This window comes from Microcaecilia unicolor, chromosome 12, assembly GCF_901765095.1.
Source record: "Microcaecilia unicolor chromosome 12, aMicUni1.1, whole genome shotgun sequence".
NCBI lineage: Eukaryota > Metazoa > Chordata > Amphibia > Gymnophiona > Siphonopidae > Microcaecilia > Microcaecilia unicolor.
The window spans coordinates 93,975,965-93,996,313 of NC_044042.1; the positions used below are offsets into that span (position 1 = coordinate 93,975,965).

The following is a 20,349-nucleotide window of genomic DNA, read 5'->3' on the forward strand; positions in this document are numbered from 1 at the left end:
TTATTGAGATGGACATGGGGGAAGCCACTGCCTGCCCCGGAACTGGTAGCATGGAATGTTGTTATTAATTGGGTTTTTGTTTGTAGATGATGCCAGTCCCTCCATAGAGACCCTATGTTTTCAGTCTTTTTTTTTAATTGAGGCAAAGATTCTATCATATCTGCACCATATGCCTGGAATAGACTTCCTGAGCAGGTACGTCAAGCTCCATCTCTGGCCATCTTCAAATCTAGGCTAAAAGCCTACCTTTTTGATGCTGCTTTTCACTCCTAACCCTTACTCACTTGTTCAGTATCCTTATTTTATCATCCCCACCTTAGTAATTCCCTTATCTCTTATTTGTCCTGTTTGTCTGTCCTATTTAGATTGTAAGCTCCGTCGAGCAGGGACTGCCTCTTCATGTTCGAGTGTACAGCACTGTGTACGTCTAGTAGCGCTATAGAAACGATAAGTAGTAGTAGTAATAGTATTTCCCAAATATTTGTAAGAAGCTAATTCCATAAAGCAGGCATCAGACAAAATAATGCACTCTTGCTAATGGATATTCAGTAATAGGAGGAATGACCAGTCTATGCTGCGATATTGAACTCAGAGTTCTACCTGGAACACAGGGAACACTTAAGGATCCAAGATAAAGAGATGTGGAGGGGCATAATTGAAAGGGGCGCCCATGTTTTCCTGAGGACGTCTTCGCAGGACGTCCCGGCGAAGGGGCGGGGGAACCTGTATTATCGAAACAAGACAGGTGTCCATCTTTTGTTTCGATAATATGGTCAAGGACGCCCAAATTGCAAAATTTAGGTCAAGTTTAGAGATGGTCGTCCTTAGAGATGGTCGTCCCCGATTTTCAGCCATAATGGAAACTGAGGACGCCCATCTCAGAAATGACCAAATCCAAGCCATTTGGTCATGGGAGGAGCCAGCATTCATAGTGCACTGGTCCCCCTCACATGCCAGGACACCAACCGGGCACCCTAGGGGGCACTGCAGTGGACTTCACAAATTGCTCCCAGGTGCATAGCTCCCTTACCTTGTGTGCTGAGCCCCCCTAACCCCCCCCCCCAAAACCCACTCCCCACAACTGTACACCACTACCATAGCCCTAAGGGGTGAAGGGGGCACCTACATGTGGGTACAGTGGGTTTCTGGTGGGATTTGAAAGGCAAACATTTACCACCACAAGTGTAACAGGTAGGGGGGATGGGCCTGGGTCTGCCTGCCTGAAGTGCACTGCACCCACTAAAACTGCTCCATGGACCTGCATACTGCTGTCATGGAGCTGGGTATGACATTAGAGGCTGGCAAAAAATATTTAAAAGGTTTTTATTTTAGGGTGGGAGGGGGTTGGTGACCACTGGGGGAGAAAGGGGAGGTTATCCCAGATTCCATCTGGTGGTCATCTGGTCAGTTCGAGCACCTTTTTGAGGCTTGGTCGTAAAAAAAAATGGACCAAGTAAAGTCAGCCAAGTGCTCGTCAGGGACGCCCTTCTTTTTTCCATTATCGGTCAAGGATGCCCATGAGTTAGGCACGCCCCAGTCCCACCTTTGCTACGTTTCCAACACATCCCCGTGAACTTTGGTCGTCCCTGTGACAGAAAGCAGTTGAGGACACCCAAAATCGGCTTTTGATTATGCCGATTTGGGTGACCCTGGGAGAAGGACGCCCATCTCCTTATTTGTGTCAGTCCTGTGAGTTCTTGTACCAAGTAGAGCGGCGCTGCTGAGCCCGGTACTCGGACCAGGTTCTGCTTGGCAGCCAGACAACCCCGGGTTTCACCTGTGCTGACCGCTGTTCCCCGAGGTTGAGCCCCTAGGTGCGGGCGGCCTGCAGGGCTTACAAGATGGAGCAGGAGGCGGGGTGATGAGCGTGATGGCCAGACAGGCAGCAGGCAAGACAATGATCCAGGTACAGGCAGAGTCAGTAGGCAGGCAGCAGACACTAGAGTAATCTAGGTGCAGGCAAGGTCAGTAGGCAGGCAGCAGACATGAGAGTAATCCAGGTACAGGCAAGGTCAAACTCAGGATAACCAGACAAGCAAGAAAACAGGGTAGAGAAATGCTTACCCCAAATAGAAGCCGAAGCAATGAGGCAGTGCTTTTCTTCAGACGTTGAGAGGAATCAGCTGGAGAAGAGAGCTGCCATAGGTAGATGGTCTGAGAAGGAGGAGTCCGCCCGTGGAGAGGGACAATCCCCGCGGAGCAAGGAGGCGGGCCGAAGGTCCCGACCAGCCCCGGAGGCGCGCAGAGCCGGCAGGACGTAGGGCAGCGTGGTGGCCCAGGCACGCGTACCACGCCAAGGAGAGAGAGGGGGGTGCCGCATAGACTGGAGCGCCGGACCCGCTACGACGGCGGGCATTCCCGCACCGCTGGAGCATCCCACCGAAGAGGAGGTGAGGGGCGTGACATTTGTGTCAAAAGATGGGCGCCCTTCTTTTCCGAAAATAAGCCTGATATTAGTGTAAAATGTTTTGTGTTTTCAACAGTAGAGTTAAGTAATTTCCCAAGATCACAAGAGACTGCCATGGGGTTTGATAAACATTTATTAACATGACACAACCCATTTGGTAAACTGATTAATGAAAAGGCTATAAAATATATATGCTTGTACTGGGATTGCCATATTGTTATGTCTCTGGCTTTCTGATGTACTACTGGCTAGGGCTAGGGCTAGGGCTAGGGCTTTTCAGCTTGGAGAAGAGACGACTGAGGGGATACATGATAGAGGTATATAAAATAATGGTTGGAGTAGAACGGGTGGATGTGAAGCATCTGTTCACGCTTTCCAAAAATACTAGGACTAGGGGGCATGCGATGAAACTACAGTGTAGTAAATTTAAAACAAATCAGAGAAAATGTTTTTTCACCCAACGCATAATTAAACTCTGGAATATGTTGCTGGAGAACGTGGTGAAGGCGGTTAGCTTAGCAGAGTTTAAAAAGGGGTTAGACGGTTTCCTAAAGGACAAGTCCATAAACCACTACTAAATGGACTTGGGAAAAATCCACAATTCCAGGAATAACATATATAGAATGTTTGTACTTTTGGGAAGCTTGCCAGGTGCCCTTGGCCTGGATTGGCTGTTGTCATGGACAGGATGCTGGGCTTGATGGACCCTTGGTCTTTTCCCAGTATGGCATTACTTATGTACTTATGGCTGTGGTATACTTTAGAAATCAGTGGAAACGTGGATGGAAATCAACCTAACAGCAGTAGAATACAGAGTATTTTCTTGTCACTGTGGAACACCTGCAGTTCATGACATAGAGGTAGATAATACCTTCCGTGTCTTCAACTTCAGACCTGGTGTGCATCCTTTACATTTAAATTTTGCATAATTTGAATCAATAGAATTTCAAAGCCTACATGATGGGGTTGGCAGTAGATAATCCCTGGTGTGCATACTCTCCCTTTTAGTCCCACTTCATTTTCATCTCCCACCCATGGGCGTAGCCAGACTTCTGCGGGAGAGGGGGTCTAGCGCTCGAGGTGAGGGGGTACATTTTAGCCCCCCCCCGGCGCTCCTGACCCCCCCCCGCCATGTTTGACCCCCCCCAGCCACCACCACCACCTTTGACCCCCCCCCCCCAACGCCAACCCTTTCGACCCCCCTTCCCCCCCAACGCCGCCAGGTAACTTTGCTGGCAGGGGTTCCCAACCCCCGGGTGGTGCAGCCGCGTTGCTGATCTGCAAGGCTTCTGTTACTGTGAGTGTGATGTCCTGCAGCCCGACCATTAGGTCACCTGAGGCGGGGGCCTCAGGCAGCACTCTTCAGGAGCACCATCTCCCCAGCGTTACCCGGCAGCGGTAGTATCTTCCAGCATTACCTGGCGGCATCTCCCCATCATTACCCGGCAGTGGCGGCATCTTCCCGGCAGCGATTCCCATATGCTGCCCTGCTGCCAGCATCCGCCTCTTCCCTTTACTGTGACTGCCTCTCTGATTTAACTTCCTGTTACTCAGGCAGCCACAGTAAAGGGAAGAGGCGGATGCTGGCAGCAGGGCAGCGTATGGGAATCGCTGCTGGGGTAACACCTCAAAGGGGAGATGCTGGGTGCCAGTGGCAGGTAGGAAGAGAGGTGGCATCTCGTCCGGGGAGGGGGGCAGCATCCTAGCACTACCTCAGGTGGCATCTTGCCTTGGGCCGGCTCTGCCGCCATGCTAACTGGTTAGTGCACCCATAACACAGGAGCCTTTAGCACCATCTAAATGGGAGGTGGTAAGTGCGGAGGAGTAGCCTAGTGGTTAGTGCAGTGGACTTTGATCCTGGGGAACTGAGTTCGATTCCCACTGCAGCTCCTAGTGACTCTGGGCAAGTCACTTAACCCTCCATTGCCCTGGGTACAGAATAAGTACCTGAATATATATAAACCGCTTTGAATGTAGTTGCAAAAACCTCAGAAAGGTGGTATATTGAGTCCCATTTCCCTTTCCCTATTCGAGATTCTAGATGGAATGTTGCTACTGTTTGAGATTCTACATGGAATGTTGCTATTCCACTAGCAACATTCCATGTAGAAGCCTGCCCTTGCAGATCAGCAATGTGGCCGCGCAGGCTTCTGTTCTGTCAGTCTGACATCCTGCACATACGTGCAGGACGTCAGACTACTACTACTACTACTTAACATTTCTAGAGCGCTACTAGGGTTACGCAGCGCTGTACAAATTAACAAATAAGGACAGTCCCTGCTCAGAAGAGCTTACAATCTAAAGGACGAAATGTCAAGTTGGGGTAGTTTAGATTTCCTGAGAAAAGGTGTAGTGATTAGGTGCCAAAGGCGACATTGAAGAGGTGGGCTTTGAGCAATGATTTGAAGATGGGTAGGGAGGGGGCCCGGCCTATGGGCTCAGGGAGTTTGTTCCAAGCATGGGGTGAAGCGAGGCAGAAAGGGCGAAGCCTAGAGTTGGCGGTGGTGGAGAAGGGTACTGAAAGGAGGGATTTGTCAAGAGAGCGGAGGTTACGGGTGGGGACATAAGGGGAGATGAGAGTAGAGAGATAAGGAGGGGCTGCAGATCAAGTGCATTTGTAGGTGAGTAGGAGAAGCTTGAACTGTATGCGGTATCTGATCAGAAGCCAGTGAAGTGACTTGAGGAGAGGGGTGATATGAGTATATCGGTTGAGGCGGAAGATAAGACGTGCGGCCGAGTTCTGGATGGACTGAAGGGGGGATAGATGGCTAAGTGGGAGGCCGGTGAGGAGTAGGTTGCAGTAGTCAAGGCGAGAGGTAATGAGAGAGTGGATGAGAGTTCGAGTGGTGTGCTTGGGGCGAATTTTGCTAATGTTATAGAGGAAGAAGCGACAGGTCTTGGCTATCTGCTGGATATGCGCAGAGAAGGAGAGGGAGGAATCGAAGATGACACCAAGGTTGCGGGCAGATGAGACAGGGACGATGAGGGTGTTATCAATTGAGATAGAGAGTGAAGGGAGAGGAGAAGTGGGTTTGGGTGGGAACACAATAAGTTCCGTCTTGGCCATGTTTAGTTTCAGGTGACGGTTGGACATCCAGGCAGCAATGTCGGATAGGCAGGCCAGTACTTTGGCCTGGGTTTCTGTAGTGATTTCTGGTGTGGAGAGATAAAGCTGGGTGTCGTCAGCATAAAGATGATAGTGGAAACCATGAGAAGAGATTAGGGAGCCTAAGGAAGAGGTATAGATTGAAAAAAGAAGGGGCCCAAGGACAGAACCCTGGGGAACTCCAACAGAGAGCGGGATAGGGGAGGAGGATGAGCCATGAGAGTGCACTCTGAAGGTACGATGGGAGAGATAAGAGGAGAACCAGGAGAGGACAGAGCCCTGGAACCCAAAAGGAGGACAGTGTGTTGAGAAGTAGGTTGTGATTGACAGTGTCAAAAGCGGCAGATAGGTCGAGGAAGATGAGGATTGAATAGTGACCTTTAGATTTGGCGAGGAACAGGTCATTGCAGACTTTAGATAGTGCTGTTTCTGTCGAGTGTAGGGATTGAAGCGGATCGAGGATGGCATGAGAGGAGAGGAAATCAATGCAGCGGCTGTGAATGGCGCGTTCAAGTATCTTGGAGAGGAAGGGTAGGAGGGAAATGGGGCGGTAGTTGGAGGGACAGGTAGGGTCAAGTGATGGTTTTTTGAGGAGTGGTGTAACCACGGCATGCTTGAAGGTGTCTGGGACAGTTGCAGTGGAGAGAGAGAGGTTGAGGATATGACAGATGGTGGGGGTGATAGTAGGCGTGACGGTGTTAAGTAAGTTGGTGGGGATGGGGTCTGAGGAACAGGTGGTGGATTTCGAGGAGGAGAGGAGATGGGCAGTTTCCTCTTCGGTGATAGCAGGAAAAGCGGAGAAGGAGGCCTGGGTAGGTTGGTTGAGAGAGTGGGTTATAGGAGGAGGAGAAGGTTTAGTGGTGAATTCAAGGTTGATCTTCTGGACCTTGTCACGGAAGTAGTCGGCCAGAGATTGCGGAGAGAGTGAGGGGGGAGTGGGAGCGGAGGGCACTTTGAGGAGGGAGTTGAGGGTGGCAAAGAGACGACGAGGGTTAGAGCTGAGGGAATTAGTCAATTGGGTGTAATAGTCCTGTTTAGCGAGGAATAGGGAGGATTGGAAGGAGGATAGCATGAATTTGAAATGAATGAAGTCATTATGGGCGCGAGATTTCCTCCAGTGGCGTTCAGCCGAACGGGCGCAGGAGCGAAGGTATCGGGTGCAAGGGGTCAGCCAGGGCTGGGGATTGGTACGCCTTGTGGGCCGGGAGATGGGCGGCGCAAGGGTGTCAAGAGCAGCGGAGAGAGTGGCATTGTAAATGGAGACAGCTTTGTCAACAGATTTGGAGGACAAGATGGAAGGGAGGAGGTCAGAGATACAAGAGGATAAGGTGGGGGGGTCAACAGCCTGGAGATTTCTGGACGTAGTAGTTAGTGTGGGGCGAGATTGAGGGGGAGGGTGCTGAAGTGTGAATGTGATTAGGTGATGGTGAGAGAGAGGAAGAGTTGAAACACAGAAATTGGAGGGAGAGCAAGTGGAAGAGAGGACGAGATCAAGACAGTGGCCAGATTTATGAGTAGGGGTGGTGGGGCTCAGTTGGAGGTTGAAGGAGGAGGTAAGAGTGAGGAACTGAGAAACATATGAGTCGGATGGGTTATCAGTGTGAATATTGAAGTCACCAAGAATGAGGGATGGGGATGAGGGCTCAAGAAAAACGGTGAGCCAGGCATCGAAGTCGGTAAGGAAGGAATGGAGGGATTTATCAGGGGGGCGGTAAATGACTGCAACTCTGAGTGGCAGTGGGTGGAATAGACGGATGGAGTGAACTTCAAAGGATGAGAAGCAGTGAGACTGAGGTAGGGGGAGAGGTTGAAAACTGCAGGAGGGCGAAAGTAGTAGCCCGACGCCGCCACCGCAGCCAGCTGGGCGGGGCGAATGGGAGAAAAGATATCCACCGTGGCATAGGGCTGCGATTGAGGCAGAATTGTCGGGGGTGAGCCAGGTTTCAGTTAGGGCAAGCAGTTGAAGGGAATGGGAGATGGAGATCGTGGGTAAAGGGAAGTTTGTTGCAGATGGAGTGGGCGTTCCACAGGGCGCACGAGAAGGGGAGGGAGGAGGGGGATAGAGATGAGATTGGAGCTATCGCGGGAACGGTTGCTTAGATGAGGTGAGGGCAAGGACAAGTGTGGGGGACCTGGGTTGGGATTGATGTCTCCTGCGGATAGCAGGAGAAGGAGCAAGACAGTGCGGAGAAGGGTGGGAGAGGAAGGTCGACGAAGGCAACGAAGACGGGATGCGCTTAGGAAGAAAGGGGAAGGGTTCATGGCAGGAAGGAGGTGTTGAAGGTTGAGAGCTAGGAAGGAGGAGGAAGACAGTAGGGATGGTGAGGTGGTGGTGGACAGGGGTAGGTAGGGTATTGGAGTAGCGAGGAGGACGGAAGAGGACAGGGATGGGTAGTGAGATCATGTGGTAGATGGCGGTTGGAGGGGGAAAAGATTGGGGAGGGACAGGGCAAGGAATAGGATGTGGATGTGGGCCATGGGTAGTGACTGAGGTGTTCACAGGGCAGGTCGGTGGGCTGGGAGATAGGCAGGTGGTGAGGGTGATCAGTCGGGGAAGGGAGTGATGAGCTGGTGGGGAGATGGGCTGGGAGGTGGTATTCTGTCAGGTGAGTGGCTAGTAGGCAGGAGCAGGTGGATTGGGTATCAGGCAGGAAGGAGCAGGTGAGTGCGGACAGGTTTCGGGGTGGATTGGGTAACAGGCGGTGAGTGGGGTGGAGGGCACGGCAGTAGTGCTGGAACAAGCTGGAATGGTTTGAAGCAGGAGCTGGCGGACTAGACAAGCTGAAGCAGACAGACTGGAACAGGCTAAACAATCTAGAATAAGCTGATGCAGATGGGCTGGAACAGGCTGAATCAGGCAGTCTGGAGCAGGCTGGGTCAGGCAGTCTGGAGCAAGCTGGCTGGAGCAGGAGGTCAGGAGCAAGCAGGTAGGCTGGATCAGGCGGACTGGAACAAGGTGGAGCAGGATAACTGGAGCAATCAGGGAGAAGCTGGAACAGGCTGGGTCAGGCAGTCAGACTCACAGAAACAGAAGCCTGCGAGGCCACGTTGCTGATCTGCAAGGGCAGGCTTCTACATGGAATGTTGCTAGTGGAGGAGTAGCCTAGTGGTTAGTGCAGTGGACTTTGATCCTGGGGAACTGAGTTCAATTCCCACTGCAGCTCCTTGTGACTCTGGGCAAATCACTTAACCCTCCATTGTCCCTGGTAAAAAATAAGTACCTGAATATATGTAAACCACTTTGAATGTAGTTGCAAAAACCTCAGAAAGGCAGTATATCAAGTCCCATTTCCCTTCTCATATTAATTTTTTTTAAATGGCCACACACTAATGCTAACATTAGCATATGGCCAGAAAGGCACCAAATAAAAGCAATCCCTTTTTGACAGCCACATTAGAAATGGGCTTAAAGGGTAGGAAAGTGCCATGTAAGGGCACACTAAGTCTATTTCTTAACACAGTAAAAGCAGTGCTTTTTTTTCTAGTGAAAAAGTTGCCGGTACTCAAATTCCAGGCCATCCTTCAGGGGTGGAGTGATCACTGAGGGACCCACCCCACAATAGCCAGGCCCCCTGCCTGTCACAGAACCTATGACAAGGCAGAATTGGTGTATAGACCCTGAACTCTTTCATTAAAACTTGAGGTTCATGGGTCAATTTGAACAGACAATGGAAAAGGTGCCGGTACTCAATACCCCCAATTACCTCCTCAAAAAAAGCCCTGAGTAAACGTCAGCAATTTGTGTGTCCTGCCCCTGTAGTCTCGTCTAGCCTAGGTACAACCATTGATGGATCATATTATAGTCTGTAACTTTCGCTCTACTGTGCCGACAGTTATTCTTTCACATCTCTCTCCAAAACCTGGGAGCAGGTGTCACATGTGTAAGGAATGGCTTTTCTAAAATTGTTGCTTACGGGGTTATGTATATTTACACTTATTAATCAGCTTCTAATTGATTAGAAATGTAGAAAAGGATGACAGATAGAGAGCATTGAGGTCATAGTCTCTTCCCAGTTTCATTCCTGAATATGAAAGACTAGAGTCATATAAAGAGGTGAAGGATGTAAAGAAAATAAAATTGGGTCTATTGATCCCGATTTCTTTGTGACAGTATAACACTGGCCTGCTCTGATTTGTACAGTAAAATACACTGACGGACCAGGTGGGTCTCAAAGAGTCCAAGCTGTGTGCTGACTGATCCTGAGATTTTTTTTTTCCTCTTGCAGAAAACTCCTGAAGTCCACGCTGGTACTGATGCCACTTTTCGGGGTTCACTATGTGGTTTTATGGCCATCCCTTACACTGAAGTTTCTGGGATCGTTTGGCAGATACAAATGCACTATGAAATGTTGTTCAACTCTTCTCAGGTAACCCTGTGGCTCCATGCTATGTTAAATCATGTACATACGTAGCAGGTAACCTCTAGTCCCCGTGAATACTGATCCACATGAGAGATATTTGCATAAAATTCAAGCAGTGTACATGCAAATCTATCTCATATGTTTTAATGTCATTAAATTTATGATGCAATTTTCCAAGTCTCAAAGTAATATACAAGATCATTATATAGAAATACCCTGAAATCTTGAGTCAACTCATTTCAGTGGGGACTACAGGCTGCCTACCCCTGGCCTTGCAGTGTTTGCATGAAAGCCTGCCCAGGTTCAGTGAGACCTTTCTAGCCTGGATAGCATGAGTAACTCATCACAGGTGTAGGGGGGAGGGCAAGTGGTATCCAAAAGTGAGTTGTTCTTCTGTATTTGGCCAAGCAATGAAATTAAAAGTGCTGTGTTTTGAATAAAATTGCAGCTTCTCATACTGTGAGGTTCTTGTGTGCATCATTGATGAAGAGAACTATATCATTGGTAGGTTGATTGCTGGCAGGACTTCCAAGGTGGACAGGTCTCAGCTGAGGTGCCAGACTAAGATAAAACACCCATCTGGGCAGCAGCAGTGTGGGATAGTGTTGGCTGCAGAGGATCATATTTCTGTGGCAACAGCAACAACACTGGTATTAGCTGCGTGGAAGAAAGGCCTGGCAATGTTTTTCCATATCTTGCCATGAAAACTCAGTTGATAATGACAATAAAAGTCACAATATAGTGCTAGAAGACGAGCCCCTCAGCCAATGGGCTACTGGGAAAAAGAAGAAAACTGTTCAGAGTATAAAACCAGCATTTGTGAAGCAGTTAGAGCCAAGTCCTTGAGATATCTGACTGCTGATTAGCTGCTCTTGAAAACAGAGTCAGAAGCTGCAAAGATGTCTTACATATTGGGACATGCAACATATGAAGCATGAACCAAGGAAAGCTAGATGTGGACAAAAGTTAAATGGAATGCACCAGTGGCGTAGCCAGACCTCGACGTGGAGGGAGGTCCAGAGCCCAAGATGGGGGGGGGGCATATTTTGGCCTACCTCCCCTCTGGCTGCCGCCGCCTCCGCCTCACATGCCTTAGCTGGTGTGAGTCCCCAACCCCTGCCAGCTGAAGCATTTGTCCAGCACTGGTCTCCGCCACATTGCCTGCCCTGCTTTTCCCCTTTCATCATGTGCATGCTCGTTTTAGTGAAACTGAGCATGTGCGACACTTTGTGCATGCTCAGTTTCACTAAAATGAGCATGTACACAATCTGAGGGGAAGAGCAGGGCAGGCAATGTGGCAGAGAGCCGGAAACCAGTGCTGGACAAACACTTCAGCTGGAGGGGGTTGGGGACCCCTGCCAGCCAAACCAGGGGCCCAGGTGTTACGTCTGTGCTCACCTCGGCCTCTGGTGGCCAGAACCGGTGGCTGCTATGGACTATCACCCGTTCCAGATTTCAGCCCAGTCCGGTCCGGATCTTCCGGGCTGCCAGATTTGCTTGCTAGGACTGTATCTATACAGCACCCATAGTTGCCTGGTGATTGCTGCAGCTGAGCCTCAGCTGCTGCTGGGCTTATTAGCCAGTCTGAAATCCTTCTGCTTTGCCTTTGCATCATCTAAGGTCCCTGGTATGTTGGTGCTCTGTGCACTTCTGCCTACTCTAGTTTCTTAGTTTCTTGCCTGATTCTGCTGTCTGCCCAGACCTGGCTTGTTTCCTGGTTTTTTCTACTGCCTGCTGCCTGCCCTGACCCGGCTAGTCTCCTGGTTTTCTCTTCTGTCTGCTGCCTGCCCAGTCCCAGCTTGTCCTTTGGTTTACTCTTCTGTTGTGTGTCTAGTCCTTGTCTGTTTGTGTCTTTAGTGGCCATTCTGCAGCTTTCAGTTCTGTGTATTATCAGTGTTTTGTTCCCTGTTTTAGTGGCTGCTTGCAGCTTTCAGTCCTGCCCTTTAGCTTTCCCTTCCTTGCCCTGCTGCCCCTGTATGTTCCTTTCCCCTCTGACCCTCAGTCCTGGTTCAGCCTAGTGGGTATCCAGTCCTGCCTTGCCCAGTAAGTCCTGCCGGCCACCTGCAGCCAAGAGTTCAACTCCTGGTGAAAAGTGGCCAAGTACAGGTGAAGTTTAAGGGTACCTGCTGTGCTTAGTCCTGCCGGTTTGCCTCTGCTGCAACTCCAGTCCGGAGTTCCAGTCCTGTTCTGCCTAGTCTCCGGTGTGGGGTGGTTTGCCTGCCACTGCCACTCCTCGGCAGTGGCCCAAGGGCTCACAAACCTAGTTCCAGCTTTGAAAACGTGACACCAGGCCCCCCATAACTACATCACTGGAATGTACACAACTTGATCTCTTGGGTGTCAATGAAAAGAAATGGACTGGCTTTGGACACTTTGAATCTGATGATCACATGGTATGTTGTTCATAGGTGTCCTTGAGTCAGTGTCAGCTCTTGGTGTTCAGTCTTTGATCAGGCAGATAATTGTTGATAGAGTGGCATCCATAGCAGTTATTATATCAATCCATCCCATTGCTTGACTTCCTGTTTTGCATTGACCTTCAACCTTGCCAAGCATGCCATCTTTCTCTAATGATCTCCCTCTTCACATGATGTGTCCAAGTATTAGAGCCAAAGTCTTGTTATTTGAGCTTCCAAGGAAACTTAGGATTTGATCTCCTCCAGCAAGAATTGATTTGTTCTTCAGGCAGTATACGCAGTATTTTTCTCCAGCCCTATATAATTCGAAGGCATCAATTTTCTTCCTGTCTTGATTTACTTATTTATGACATTTGATATACCACATATCAGCCTTCACATAGGCAACATAGTGGTTTACAATTTAAAGAGAGTCTAAGAGGAGGGAGGAGAAAGAATGAGAGAGAGTAATAGGAGGGAAGAGGAGAAGAAATTAGCATTACGTAAGTGAGGAAGGAAAAACTTCTGAGAAAAGGTGAGTCATAAGCAATTTCTTGAATGATGGGACGGTCAATTGGTTCCTGATATGGGGCAGGAGATTGTTCCAGAGTTTGGTACCAATATATCTGAAAGCAGAGTTTCTTGAGACTTTGAGATGGAGGACAGAGGGTGGTGGGGGGGTGAGTATGTTCTAATTAGCAGAATGAAAACAGCGGAGGGGGTGTAGGGAATGATAAGGGTGCTGAGGTGGTGGTGAGAGGAAGATGGTAGATAGCATTTGTACACAAGTAAGAGAATTTTGTATTTGACGCAAGTAGTTACAGGAAACCAGTATTCATAACTGTGGAGAGGAGTGACATGATCAAAATGGCTGGCGTTATGCAGAAATTTAACACCCATTGACTGGATAAGTGGGGGTGTTTGACGAGATAAAGGCGGAGGCCAGAGTAAAGCACATTGCAGTAATCAAGAAGGGATATGACGTGGTAAATGAGGAGGTGCAGGTGTGAGGAAGAGATGAGAGAATGGACAGCATGGAGACAATGGAGGGTAAAAATAACTGAATCAATACGAGTTTTGAAGGTGAGCTGCAAAACAAAGATAACACCTAGAATTTTGATAGTGTCTTTGTATTGAAGGTTGTAGCTACTGCCTAGTGGGGAGAAAAATCACATATCACGCTGAATAGGGAACAAAATAAAACCACTCATTACAGCTTTCTATTTCTATTCAATATATCTTAATCAAACCATATAGCAACCAGAAGCAATAAACTTACTGTATGATTCCGCTGTGATTAACCACAACACACATCTTACAGGGTAATGCAAAAAATGCATTTGTAATCTCCATATTCTATATAAAAAAAAACATTAAGTATATTGAACCCTATACAACTACAGTCCCGCATTGGAAAGCATGTCTATCTTAAGACCAAAGGACAGGGCTTCAAAAATAACTATGAAAAGGAAGAAAAAAACCTTAGAAAGGTTAGTATTCCACTGACACCAGTCAACAGAAAAATAAGGTAACACTTAATCAAACTCACTGTATTTTGAAGAAAACAGTTTTCTCTATGGAAAAACACATCTACCATAAAAGATAAAAAAAAATCATTATGTGCCTTGGGAGAGAAGAATACATACTAGACGCCACTATGTATAATACTCGCGTCTTGCATCATGTGAAAGACTAAACCAAAATAAGCAGCATACACAAAACTTGTGTGTTTAAGAATACTATTTGAGAGCTATCTAATATGGGCACTTGACCCACATGAAAAGTACTTTGAAGTTGCCCCAGAAAATAACTTACTTTTAGGCTTCGACGTTAGCAAAGACAGCCGTGTCTCTCACAGAATAATGAGCCAGGGCAATAACCATGCTCGCTCTTTATCGCTGCATCAGAAAGTAAACTAATCAAATGTAAAACCCTCTACTAGGAACACCTGACTGATATAAATTCCACTGTGAAGAACGATTCAAAAATACTAAAAGCACTTACTGTTCAACTCTGCAGTGTGTAGCAAAGACACCTTCAGACCCGCAAAATTCAAACAACACAAGACAGTGTAGCAAAGACACCGTCAGAACCACAAAATTCAAACAACACAAGACAGTGTCCAAACTCATTAGTAAGCACTGATCATAAATATTAAAAATCAGTGTCATGAACGGGTAGATATTTGGTATATTTTGCTAATGTTTCATTCATCATTTGAGTAGCAGGTGCCTTTTTCAATTTCATATGTTGTTTTTTTTTAATACTTTTATATATAGGTCCAGTGTTCTACAGAGTTGATTTTTATACCCATTTATATAGGTATAAGTAATAAGGTATCTTGCAAAGATATCGCCCAAACAAGGAAGACAGGGTTTCTTGATAGTGAGGTTGCAAAAGATACTGTAGTAGATTCAATGTCCTTAAATAAAAATAATAAAAAACAGACAAAAGATAGTAAAATAGTACTGTCAAGTAATCAACATGATGTGATAAGGAATAACAAGTCTAGCTTGAAGTGTCTATATGCAAATGCTAGAAGCCTAAGACATAAGATGGGAGAATTGGAATATATTGCACTGAATGAAGAAATAGACATAATAGGCATCTCTGAAAGCTGGTGGAAGGAGGATAACCAGTGGAACAAATTATATCGTAGTGATAGGGTGGACCGGATTGGGGGAGGAGTAGCATTGTACGTTAATGAGAGGCTTGAATCAAATAGAATGAAAATTCTGCAGGAAACAAAAGACCTCTTGGAATCATTGTGGATCGAAATTCCATGTGTAAAGGGGAAAAGGACAGTGATAGGATGAGCAGACGGACGCAGTCATGTTAAAGGAAATTAGTGAAGCAAATAAATTAGGCAAAGCAATAATAATGGGTGATTTTAATTACCATATCAGCTTCAAAATTTCTACACTTACAAAAGTGTTGAAAGGTGAAAATGGACTCTCATGCATGAAAAATCGTGGAGAAAAAAAAAGACTTCAGCATGATCGGCAACACCTCCTTCCAAAGGACACGCCTTATAATAAGAGAGGATGCCTCTTTAATCATAAGTCTTAGAAAAAAACTCCACTTTATTTAACTTCATGAGATAATGCCCAAGCACCTTATCAAGCACTTATAGGTGAAGACACAGTAGTTTAAATACAATGTGACAACCAAAAAACGTTACTTATCTTGGATGGTGAAAACAATAAGAAAATCTTCCACAGGTTAATGCAGACACTTAAATTTGCAATTGCATTATCTTCATATCCTGACAGGGAAGCCCTGTTTCATCAATGAATGGCTGCGTCAGGGGAAAGCTTTTAATGACCACCTCCAAGAGATCAGCTCGCCTCGTGTCCTTCCGTAGGCATCAAACAAATTGAAATGGCGGCCAGCTGCTTCTTCAACCGCTACTGTTTTTATACTAGGCGTCTGACGCCACTACTCCATGTGCAAATCTGCTTATAGAAACGCCTTCCATTCGATGGAAATGTTCAAGCACATAGGAATCACCGTTTGAAGTGTAAAGATCCATCGCTGCTCTTTTTGACATAGCAACCTCCTGATGTCTCCTTTACGCTCTGTGGTTTGAATCTGCTCCACTACAATGCACTTTAATTCTGTAAAATTGTGTTGTTTATTGATACAATGGGTCACCATGGGTTCGTGTGTTTTCTCTGTCTGAATGCAATGTCGATGTTCTATCAATCTAGTCTTCAGTGGACAAGATGTTTGTCCAACATAATATAGATTACATGGGCAACATATAGCGTATATTACATTCTTGGATGCACAGTTGGTCATATAACGGAGAGGATAAACATTCCCTGTGCGTCAATGTACAAATTCCTTAGCCTCAATTATATTTTCACACACAGAACATCTTCCACAAGATCTATGTGAACCCTCATCCATATTCCTCATAGTACTTCGATTCCACGTCTCTGCTGAGCATAAGGCGTCATTCAGGTTACTATTTCTTTGAAAAGAAAAAATCACGTTGAGATTTTGAAAGCAAGGATGTATCTGTAATAACGGTAAATGTTTTTTAATGAAGGAAAAATTCTAGACTTAGTCATTTGTAGAGAGCATGATCTGGTACGGGAGGTAGCGGTCCGGGGGCAGCTTGACAACAGTGATCATAACATGATCGCCTTTAAAATTTGCTTTCAAAAAGGTAAACATAGGAAGCCAAATATGTTAGCGTTTAACTTTAAAAAAGGAAGCTATGATAAAATGAGAAAAACGGTTAAAAAAAAAACTTAGAGGAGTGACTGAGCGTGTAAGAAACCTACAACAGGGGTGACGTCACCAGCCCAGATGGCGGTCTAGGATCGGAGCTCCTGAATAAACCTGTGAATCCAGCTAACTTGAGCACCTAAATATTGCTATTTCACCCTACTTACTTGTCGGAGGTGATCTGGAGTGTGACCAACGACGAGATGTCTCAAAAATCGAAAGCTATAGCAACCAAAAGTGGAGCGCGGAGCAGCGTGCGAGTATCCAAGATGGATGGACGCCATGCTTCCTCACAGAACGAGGAGCCGTCGGACTCCGAATCCATGAGATCAGACGAAGACGCAAGTAGTAGTCGGGGACCGCACTTTGCGAGGCTGTTTCGCGATCTCCGCAAGGATTTGGCGCTCATGAAAACTGATATTGTAGAGCAAATTGATAATTTGAGAGGCGAGATTAAGGAAGTTGGGTCCCGTATTGACGATCTCGAAGTACGGGTCGAGGAACATGTGGAAAATGTGCTGCAGATGCGTCAGAGAGAGGACGAACTTGCTACTCAAATAGAAGATATGCAGTATAAAATGGATGATATCGAAAACAGAGGCCGGCGCACTAACTTGAGATTTCGAGGGGTACCGGAAGCAGGTAATCAGGAGGATGTAACACGCATAGTACAAGAGCTATGCACGCAGATCCTGATGGCCGCCCCTGGCAGTGGGGTGCCTGAAATTGAGAGAGCTCACCGTGCCCTGGGAAAGCCTGTGAATAATAAACCAAGAGATATCGTGGTACGCTTCTGGAAGTACACTGATAAAGAACAGCTGCTTACCCTGGCCAGGCAGAAGCCTGAACTTAAGTTCAATGAGGCTCCAGTGGGAGTTTATCAAGATCTTTCTGCTTTTACACTGCAGCAGAGGCGAAGCATGAAACCTATTTTAGATGTTTTGAACCAACACCATATCAAGTACCGATGGGCATTTCCCTTTGCGCTATGCTTTGAGGTGGAAGGCAAGCAGCATAGATTTCGCACAGCTGCTGGTGCCATGTTGATCTTGCAACAAGCGGGCCTTATGGGCCCGGAGCCTGCGACTCCTGTAGCGACGGCGAACAACAGAGAGAAAATACGTCAATGGCAACAGGTCTTTAATAAGGCCAAAAAACAAAAAGTGACTGAGACCAACTTGCCACCATGAACTGGTAAATTTTACTTCCTCTTTACGGAGAGATGACATTTCCTTTTTGAATTTGAGACAAGTGGGATGCGGTTTCAATATAGGGTGCCTGCGGAGTCATAGCTCAGGTTTGGGGGGGCTTAATGGTTCTGGGCAATTTGGGGGAGGGGTATGGTGACCTTGCTTGGGAAGTGTGAGAATATCAGGGGGTTTTTATCCTCTGTTCGGCTCACCTTGGGGATGTTTTGTTGTGTTCTGGGGCAAGGGGGAGGGAGTGGGTGGGTTACAATGTTTCCTTACAGGGTTCATGGTGTTGGATTGTTGACATGTGTTTGGCAGGATGGGACTTAACTTAAAGATAGTTACGCTAAATGTGAAGGGTCTTAATGCTCCAAGAAAGAGACAAGCGATTTGGCAGGAATTAATTCGTTTACAACCGCAGGTAATAATGCTGCAAGAGACTCACCTAAAGCGTGCCCATGAACATTTATTTCATCATGCCTTATACCCCAAGATTCTTTTTGCATCTGACATTTCTAATAAAAAGCAGAGGGGGGTTGCACTGCTCTTTCGGAAAGACCTTCCGGTGCAGATCCAACATGTGAAACGAGACTCTCAGGGTAGATTTGTCTTGGTCCGAGGGGTTCTTGAAAATAAAACTGTAACCTGGGGTTGTGTGTATGGCCCTAACATAGGGCAACCCTCCTTCTACAGTTTGCTTAAAAAGCAAATTCAATCATTTGTAGAGGGACAACTTATCCTAGGTGGAGACTTTAACGCAACCCTGAATCCGGCCATGGATAAGTCGGGCCCTGTGTCGAAGAATGATAAGATTAATGCTAAACACCTGAATAGTTTTTTGCAAGACTTGGGACTATATGACTCTTGGCGAGACCTTCACCCCACGGACAGAGATTACTCTTTTTATTCTCCAGTGCATGCTTCTTATTCCAGAATTGACTATCTTTTTCTTGACAAATCTCTGGGGGGCCAGAACAGAAATGCTCATATTGGAAGTATTACGATATCAGACCACGCAACATGTGTGGTATCATTAGAATGGTCAGGTGGTGTGACACGAGGTTCTCATTGGATGTTTAATAACACTATGTTAAGCCAAGATGCTATATGTAAAGAATATATTAATGTATTTAAGGAATATCTACATTTAATATGAACTCGGGACCATCCTTGTCAGTGGTATGGGATGCTCTTAAAGCGGTGTCCCGAGGTCACTTTATGAAAGTAGCAGGGAAACTTAAAAGACAGAAAGAAGCTGAGATGTTGTACTGGAGGGGACAGATCAGAGAACTGGAACTTAAACATAAAAGTACGGGCTCTATTAGAGTTTATAAATCACTGCAACTAACCCGCCTGCAATTGGAGGCTTTGCTGTCTAAAGATCTTGCATTTCTTAATGAGAAGTTAAGGTTGGGAGGATATGTGGAACGTAACAAGATCAGTAGACAATTAGCTATAAAATTGCGAAAATTGCAGGCTGAACGTAATGTATTTAGAATTAAAGGCCAAGGTGGAGACACCCTTAGAACATCTCAAGAGATTAGAGACAGATTCTGTAACTTTTATGCAGAACTATATACCCGTGACTCGTCAATAAGAGATGAGGCCATCCATGCATATCTTGGGGCGATGGAACTACCCTCTCTTGCTCCAGAGCAAAAGGTAATGCTGGAGGCTCCGGTTGAGGTGCAGGAAGTTCTGGCAGCCATTAAAACATTGAAGAATGGTAAGTCACCTGGACTGGATGGATACACGGGTGAATTTTATAAGGCCTTTGCACCTCAGCTGGCGCCTCTTTTAACAGAGGTTTTCAATCATGTGCGCTCTGGAGGGGACCTTCCGCCTACAATGAAAGATGCATGGATTGCAGTCATTCCTAAACCCCAAAAGGACATTTTAGACTGTGCATCATACCGTCCTATATCGATATTGAATGTCGATGTCCGTATCCTAGCTAAAGTGATGGCCGTTAGAATGAACTCTGTCTTACCAACCCTGGTTCATCCAGATCAGGTGGGGTTTGTCCCTAATAGGCAGGCTTCAGATAATATCAGGCGTACTCTAGACATTATGTACATAGCGAAACAACGTGCAATACCCTATTGTCTACTTAGTATTGATGCAGAAAAGGCATTCGATAGGGTACACTGGGCCTTTCTACACAGCGTACTAGAGCGGTTTGGTTTTGGGCCTTATTTTAATAATTGGATTAGAGAACTATACTCAAAACCAAAAGCAAGCGTCAGGATCAACGGTCAGACATCTTCTTCCTTCGAGTTACAAAGGGGCACCCGTCAGGGATGTCCTCTCTCGCCTTTATTATTTGCTCTAGTGATGGAGCCATTAGCCCATAGTATTAGGACTGACCCTGAGATTCGGGGGGTGAGAGCAGGGGGGTGGGAATCTAAAATTGCTCTCTTTGCTGATGATGTCCTATTGACCTTGTCGTCCCCCCTGGAGTCAATACCGAAGGTGTTTCAGGTGATGGAGAGATATGGTCAGGTATCAGGTTTCAAAATTAATATGACTAAGACAGAAGCATTAGCTATAGGATTGGCAGAAAGGGATTATTGCACTTGCCGACACCTTTACCCTCTGAAGTGGAAGGCTAAGGGTATAAGATACCTGGGAGTTTTCATTACTCGTACCTTTG

General features: G+C 46.6%; 1 protein-coding gene across 1 annotated transcript in view; it reads left to right on the forward strand.

The window, feature by feature from the left end:
* Nucleotides 1–20,349, forward strand: part of LOC115481402 (parathyroid hormone/parathyroid hormone-related peptide receptor-like) — a 115,249-nt gene that overhangs the window by 81,798 nt on the left and 13,102 nt on the right. The window contains 2 exon segments of the mRNA XM_030220490.1: nt 9,740–9,792; nt 9,795–9,880. Coding sequence (XP_030076350.1) covers nt 9,740–9,792; nt 9,795–9,880 — 139 coding nt within the window.